Source organism: Porites lutea, chromosome 2 (assembly GCF_958299795.1).
Source record: "Porites lutea chromosome 2, jaPorLute2.1, whole genome shotgun sequence".
NCBI lineage: Eukaryota > Metazoa > Cnidaria > Anthozoa > Scleractinia > Poritidae > Porites > Porites lutea.
Window position 1 is genome coordinate 39,204,187 of NC_133202.1, and position 8,155 is coordinate 39,212,341.

The following is an 8,155-nucleotide window of genomic DNA, read 5'->3' on the forward strand; positions in this document are numbered from 1 at the left end:
GAGTAAATATTTTTCTTGATGATGCATACCGTGTGACACGAAATTTTTGCTGAAGTTTATTTTTGCTGATTGGAGGTTTTTTTGTATTTTGCGAGAACTACTATTTGCGATTAGGACAGATTGTTTTTTTCCGCTGAGAATTAATTTTTGCGATTTTCAGAAAGCCCAGGACAAATCATTGATAACATTTGATTTTTGTTTTTATTGAGAACGTGCAACAAAAATGCATATTTTTAAAAGAATACTACGGTGTTCGTACCGTACTGTGTAAAACCAGCGACAGCTTTACTCGTCATTTTAATCGTTTTGTTTCTGAACGAAAGAGGCAAGTTGTAATTGAACAGACACAATTTCTTAGCATTTTTGTGTGTAGCGAGTCTAAGTTTGAAAATATTTCAATCAATCAATCAACTATATTTCACTACGGTAAATGGCTCAGCAAGCTGGTTTTCAGACATGCCGTGTGATAATTACAATTTACAAAAATTAAGACTAGTCATTAACTAATAATACAATATAAAAGCAAGAAATGAGTATTAAAGAAATAAGATAAAAACATAATAAAAAGTTATATCCTAAGATATTGCGAGTTTAAAGCTAGTAAGATCCCCCATCTCACGTGTTTCATTTGACAGTTGGTTCCAAGGCATTGCACCCCGATAAGAAAATGAACGCTTGAGAAAATTTGTTTTAGGTAGTGGTAGTTGGAGATCATAGTTAGAACCCCTCAAATTATAGTCATGAATTTCAGAGGTTCTATGAAACTGCTCCCGAAGGTACGTCGGACAATTATTATTGAATATTTTAGACATCGTAACTAATAGGTGTCTTTTTCTTCTTTCTTCTAAGTTTGACCACTCTAAAGAATTTAGTACATCCGATGATCTGGTTCTGGAGTAAAAAAAAACGCTCAGAAGGAAGAGGGTAATATGCTACGCATACTCGCCACAATGAATGAAACGGTCAGTTTGGCCTCTTCTTAGTATCGTATTTTAGACGTTTCCGTTGGTCACCGTTGTTGTTTCGTAAGGTCCTAAGGCGGTGGGGCTTGTTATATCCGAACAGCGTTGATGAAGCCAATAAGGTGGAAAATTGACCGTCTCTTAAACTAGTTCAAGGAGAAATGAACGCAGGAATTCGAAATCACAGAAATACATCAAACAAGCCGCTTTCTCAGGTAAGTAAAGTTGAGTCAATGTGTTTAAAGTGAAAAAATGAGTGAGTGGTAAGACTATGAGCCCGTCACTGGTTGTCTCTTTGTTAAATGTTGCTTACATGTCTCGAAATATTTACTCTGACTCAAGAGGTCCGTTCTCCAAAAACCCTGTGTTAACTCAGAAATTCAGGAGTTTTTAAGCTTTTCAGTTGGAAGCTTAAAACATTGCCCTTTTTCGGGTCAAAAACTGCATGGTTAGCTACACCCATTCAAAATTTTAGTTTTAGGATTACTTTATATCTCTTAGATATCATGCCTCGAAATACCAAGAAAAATTGGAGTGAAAAATAACCAGTCCTTTAGAATGGTATTAAGAGTCTCCTTTTCCCGCCTAAAATTTCAGTGTCAATTTTGGGAACATGAAGAAATCTTAGTTCTCACTTGTAAATTGCGTCTGTATACTGAGTGGACCTGCTATGGTGTGACCTCTTTGATATGGGGCTATTGTAATTTTTCAGTGTAAAAAAGCAGCGTAGAGAAAAGTAAGAGAGCAAAGAGATTGAGTAATAAGAGCCACTAAAATGGCATAGAAACTCTTTCAAACGCCATACATACAAGGTTTACCTCTGTGAACACTTTTCGCCCTCTGTCTTTGAACAAATACATGAAATACAACAAAGGGAACAGCTGACAATTCATTGGTCAACTGAGACACGTTCTAACCAATCATCAGAAAGTTCAACTTGTTATTGCATCATGTCATTTATTAGCCTCTAACAAGCCATTTCTTGATACTGGGCAAAAACAAATGTCTGCTCATGAGCAACCATGTTATTGGTCGATGTAAAAATCCTCTACATCCGTATTTACTGCACACGTAACCTCTTTTCAAACGTGTTTGTAACATGAAAGTGTAATGTTGATTCAGTACGGATAAATAGCTCTTTGGTGGAGCAGAAATATTCATTTTACTCTCAGCAGCTCCTAGAATCAGACTGCAGCAACACTAAAACTGAAAGGTTAGTACTAAATTCGTTTTGTTTCTGATTGTTTTCCAAAGCATGATTTCTCGATCAGTTTTTATTGAACTTGGGAAAAGACTGAGAAACTCATTTATTTCCTTTTAATTATTTTATTTCTTTATTTCCCATTCCATTACAAATAGTGGGCAAAACACTATGCTGCTGGGCAAAACTTCTTAAAGCTCAAGCTTGCAGAAAATCGCCGGCGAGTACTCACGAGGCCGATGGACTATTCAGAATGCCAAGCTTTTTCATATTTTTAAAATGAAAATCATTCAATACAAGCCAGAATACGAATATCAATTTTAATCTTAATATTTTATTAGTAAGTAAAAAATGATAATGAATTGAAATATTTGTTTAATTTATTTTTGACATTTGAGTTAATAAAACTTTGTATATTTCTGTATATTTTTTGTATATTTTTTTGTTGCATTATCAATGATATTGTGTTACTCAGTGACTTACACTTTAACATGCTATCCCTTTTTCCAGGTCCCAAGATAAAACGGAACCAAAGAGAACAGTATGAAACAACTACTGTACATCGCGATTTATGCACTGTTGATTACTTTCTGTTGCACGAAAAGCAACAGCAGCAGCAACAAAACACCAAGGAAAGAGGTATATTACAAATCGATACAAAATTTTTGAATTTCTTTTTCTGATCGAACTTCTGGTCCAAGCTATGACCAAACCATCAAATCTACACGTTTCCTGATTACCGTAAACTGTAGCTTATAAGCCCTGGAATTATACATCTTTGTAAGGGGTTTTACAGTGGCGGATCTAGGGGGAGGGAGCAGGGGTGCGCACCCCCCCGCCCCCCTGAAATGACCTGCGGTTTTCTAATACAACTGGTATTCTGCAAAAAGAAAAAACTATGTGGTTTATTGGTGTTGAACTAGAGCAAGAGACGAGTGCACCCCCTCCTAAGAAAAATCGTGGATCCGCCCCTGTTTTAGGAGGGCTTACATCTGAGGGGGATTATAATGTACCAGCAGTTTACTGTATTCCTCTTTTAGAGGATGTTAGGTCAGTAGCGGATCCAATGAATGAAAATAAATGAAATGAATGAAATGAAATGAATTCCTCTATTGGTGGCTCTCAGAACTACGTCATCACACTTGCCAGTCAGTGAATTAGCTATAACAACAAAATCCTATGCGGAATTTAACGGAGGAGAAGGCCATGAAGTTTTGTGAAGCAAGCTGTAAAGCTCAAGAAACTTTTGCGTATTATTAAAGTGAATTTCCCCCTCAGTTTCAGTTTCAGCAGTTAACGTTGAATGTCCGTCATAGGACGTAGTCCTTCCCCATTGACCTCCAGTGAACCACGTTTTGCGTGACACGGTGCCAGTGTCTTAAGAAACGATTTAAGTCGTCCCTCCATCTCGTCCTTGGTCTTCCTCGGTTCCTTTTGTGTCGCCCTCACCTGAGGACATATAAAATGTCTTCTCTCAGAAGGAAAGAATCCCATTATTATTTCTAATCCTACTAACAGTCTCCAACACGTCGTGTTACGATATACTCAGTGACAGCGATAGCACGAAAAAAAATCAACAAATATTATCAGGCCTTCCTTTTTTCCGTTACACAAAGCAGTTAGTCTGCTGATGTATTGATCAACTAATGCGTTTATGCTCATTGACAATAGTGTACCCAACAGACATCATTTGGGTCATGTGGTCATAGTGCTTGCTACTCCGCACCAGGAATTCCGGGGATTCCAGGACACCCTGGACCCGCGGGATCACCCGGCAATCGTGGACCTGAAGGACCCACGGGCCCAAGAGGAAACATAGGTGATAAAGGATCTCGTGGAAAGCAGGGACCTAAAGGAGATACAGGACCCTCGGGTTCGACGGGTTTACCAGGAAGCAAAGGTGAACCGGGCATCCCTGGACGCCCTGGACCTGCAGGACCATCAGGTAAACAAGGACCTAAAGGAACAAAGGGTCTTACAGGAAACAAAGGAGACACAGGACCCTCGGGACCGGCGGGTCAAGCAGGAAGCAAAGGTGAACCAGGAGCTCGTGGCATCCAAGGTCGACAGGGAACTCCTGGTTCTGCAAGTTCCTTGCGAAGTAACTGGAAACAGTGTGTATTTAAGAGTATAAATGACGACAGAGACACTGGTTTGATCAAGGTAAACACTTAACTCTTAATAGATTTATGCCACTTAATGTTGTGCTTTTTATCTTCGAATATGGATGTGAATTATCCCGACAGGATTTCGTACAATCCTACAAATAAACACGGATAAATATGATTAATACTGGGGAAAGTGAAGTCTTGACCCTAAACGTACGACCCATTCAATAACCTAAGATTCAACCCAACACTTTTTTAAGTCATCCCTAATCTTACATTTTCTTAAATGTTATTATTACTCGGGTCTAAAATTTCTTTAAAACTATTTCAGGTAGTAATTAAAATGTAATAAATATTGATAGGACCGACATATAACCATAGATTAAAAGCTATATGCTTTTTAAAGCATTGCTAGATAAAAAAAAGAAAGAAAGAAAAGAGAAAGAATAAGATAAACGCTACAAAGCTTCACGAGGCGTTTAGGCCATTATAACAATTTTCAATTTAAGCGTTATTTTAATCATTCCATAGGAATGTATTTTCAAGAAAACATCCGACAATACAGCCTTGCGTGTCTTCTGGAATGGCGACTTCCGTGTCGCTAACTGCCACGACTGCTGCAATCGGTGGTACTTTACCTTCAATGGTGCAGAATGCTCGGTTCCGGCAGCCATTGATGGTTTATTTTATTTGAGACATGGCACTAGCTGGAAAAAGAATCCACATCGCCCACGTCACATCGAAGGAATCTGCGAGAAGCTCCGTAAGGGCACGGTCCGCGTGGGATTCTGGATCGGTAAGTGCCCTAGTGGTACCAAACTTGGCGACGCGTATACAGGCTGGAACTCAGTCTCCAAGATCAACATAGAAGAGGTGGCTCCCCCACAGCCGTAACTAAAGCAGCAGCTCAATGACTCATAGTTTTTCTTTGTTTTAGATTCACTAAAGCTGTTACGGAAAGGTTAAATGAAAAGCTCTAGAAACTTTGAAGAAATAGACAAACAAAAAAAAGTAAATGTAACCAGATGATACGGGGTATATTTAAGTTAGTACTTCATTTTGATTTCTGGTTGTCATGGCAAAAGAAATGTGTGTGTGTGCAAATAAAGGAGAATTAGCTGAACAAATGCTGTGTCTTTTGAAGTTATCGTTGTTGATCATGAGAGTACATATAATTGTTTTCCTACGAGTTCTCAGTTTATTTTGTTTCGTAAAATTGGGTTGTCATTGAGCACTTTCCGCTTCACTTTCGTCACATTCCTAAGTTAATTTTTTCCTCTTATTTAAAGAATTAAAAAGGAGCAATTTTCTTAACACTTTACTATAAGCAACTGCGAGAAAATATTACTTAAAATCATTTTCAGAAATGTCTCAAAAAGTTCAACTTTTTAAATGACGACGTTTCGACGTTCTAGGATGAAATTATCATGTAAAAAAGCATTTACGGGTTCTATAAATTATACAAGAAAAACAATTAGATGAGTAAAAAGAAAAGTAACATATAAGAATACGTTGCAAGTTAAACAAAGAGTTCAGCACTGACGGAGTTCCCGTGGTTCAATATTATACTTGGTTTAAATTAAATTTCTTTATGTTTTTAACTCATTATCATACATTACCATACCGCAATCAAATTTTTCGTGGCCATTCCTAAAAAGCGAAATTGGCTCTCATTGGGAAGATTTTTTTGTTTTTTATTGTGGCGTCTAAAAAGTGTTTACCGATTGCCGAATATTAATGTTTGTGCACAGCAATGGTACGAGTTACCGCTATTTATGGCTCTTTAGCCTTCCGATTGTCCACGCCGGGTATCAGCTTCCTTCTCGTAGTTACCATTGGCCTCTAAGGGTGAGGCAGTTTTCCGCTCAAAGTAAGCCTTATCTCCAGAACTAAAAGAAAATAAAAAAAAAATAAGTTCTTCTTTATCAGACGAGATAGAACGGAATTTTGGCATCTTGGAAATGATTACAGTCACGTGACCTACATTTTTAGGTGCAATTGTTAACGCAATGAAAATAGTCGAAACTCCCTACAACGCCTTGGGGACAGAAGAAAGTGCAGTTGTTGTGGAGAGGTGGCTGTTGTGGTGAGGTAGGGGTGACGTCATATGACAAATTCGTCTAGCTTACTGTATCCCATAATGTTAATTAAATCATAAAAAGATATATAGAAAAATAAGATACACATACAAAAAAACTTGAATAATGTTTTGAAACAAGACAAGTATTGTTATATAGTAGACAATTTATTCTAACTTTAGCAGTATAAATTGAACACAATCAAAATACGATTGCCGCGATTAATCATCAGCGCGCCTTACGGATCAAATTTGATGACCATTCTTGGCGTTCTTTTTAGTTACTGAAAAAACTGGCCGTTTTGGAGAGGTTATTTTGGCAGTAAGCGACACGCTTTAGAGGCCGTTGCCGTTGTAGAGGCGGCCGTTGTAGAGAAGCCTAAACAAGAGTCAGTGTATGGACTGTCTGCCGGGACAAAAAAAGTGGCCGGTGTATAGAGGTGGTCGTTAGTGGAGATTCGACTGTACCGTATTCACTCAATTAAACGCCGCCGTGTTTATTAAATTTTTAGCGTTTCCGATGCGGCTTTTTTTCAGTAGCGGCACCGAGTTATTCAAGGGCAGCGTCTATTTCAAAATCGCATTTCTTAAATCATCGAAAACAGATTCGGTAAATTATTTGTAAATATTACTTAAACTAGGACAGAAAAATGTTTTACCTTCCAGTGTCTCTCTTATTTGGCTGAGCGGATAGAATCACAAATACAGTGACCTCTCTGCCACAGACCTAGTGGAATCCATAACTTCTTCGGCTTCTGGGAGAAAACGTCACTTGGTAGGCTTATTTTCCACTGAATTTTTTTCTTAGTTGTGTACCTTCCATAAAAACTAAAAGGGGTAGCAGGCCTAACATCTTTACCGGTACGAAACTTTTGAAAACCTTATATATATTGCTCTAGCGAGAAGAACTAATTTAAATTGATTTACACAATTCATGCGGAATTTATTACTGGTACCTTTCGATGTTTTTTTGTCAATGGTAATTAAATATGTTTCTTTATTTTTGCCTCTTTTAAACAAATATGAATAACGAAATACACTAGTTTTGTAGAGGTCACAATATAAAGTTACCGGGAACGCAAAAAATTAGCCGGGTAGAAACAAACTATTCACCAGGTACCGGGGAGGCTAAAATATTACTGGGTTATAGACTGAATTAAACCACTGGGTTGGGTTTCACTGGCTCTGCTACAGATGGGTGTGTAATTGTCTGGATGGTGTAGATTTCCGAGTTGTACCGAGTTTTTTATTATAATCCGCCTTTAAACGCCGCATTCTTCTGTTTGGGTGCCCGAAAATGGCTACGGTGTTTATTTGAGAACGGGATCAGTTATTTGTAAGTTTGCTTCTACCTGCGGCCTTTCAATCGACTGAATCGAGGGCTGGTCAAGTTTAATCGAGTAAAAATGGTAAATCAAATTAATATTGTAATGAACCAAAATCTAAAAATTTATCATCGCTTAAAGAACAAGATATATTACATACACTCTTCAGTATTAAATTTCGGTCGACTTGATGAAAATTTGTAGCGACATGACTCTGGTTTTAGGCGATACAAAAAAGTCGGGCGAGATGTAGCCTAAGATCATGCCCTCTCCCTATTATCCCTTTATGTCTCTCACGGGAAGAGGGCATGATACATTTCTTTGTCGAGTGTACCTAAATGTCGTGGGTCGTGGGTAGTGGGTAGAGGTCGTTGGTCGTGGGTGTGGGTCGTGGGTGTGGGTGTGGGTAAATGTCGTGGGTAAAAAAAGTAAGGAAAAAAATGATAAAAAGATAATAATAATAAATAGAAAAAAACAGTAAA

General features: G+C 38.0%; 1 protein-coding gene across 1 annotated transcript; it reads left to right on the forward strand.

The window, feature by feature from the left end:
• Positions 1-1,123: 1,123 nt before the first annotated feature.
• On the forward strand, positions 1,124-5,165 carry LOC140926182 (uncharacterized). The gene is made up of 3 exons (XM_073375966.1): positions 1,124-1,177; positions 3,835-4,326; positions 4,803-5,165. The coding sequence occupies exons 1-3, from the start codon at positions 1,124-1,126 to the stop codon at positions 5,163-5,165; spliced, it is 909 nt and encodes a 302-aa protein (XP_073232067.1).
• The last annotated feature ends 2,990 nt before the right edge of the window (positions 5,166-8,155 follow it).

What these genes read in the sequence shown, in the direction of transcription:
- LOC140926182 (XM_073375966.1), top strand. Translation starts at nt 1,124, where the DNA reads ATGAACGCAGGAATTCGAAATCACAGAAATACATCAAACAAGCCGCTT. An exon ending in CAAACAAGCCGCTTTCTCAG is followed by an intron (nt 1,178 to 3,834) that starts GTAAGTAAAGTT and finishes CATTGACAATAG; the next exon opens with TGTACCCAACAGACATCATT. An exon ending in GAGACACTGGTTTGATCAAG is followed by an intron (nt 4,327 to 4,802) that starts GTAAACACTTAA and finishes ATCATTCCATAG; the next exon opens with GAATGTATTTTCAAGAAAAC.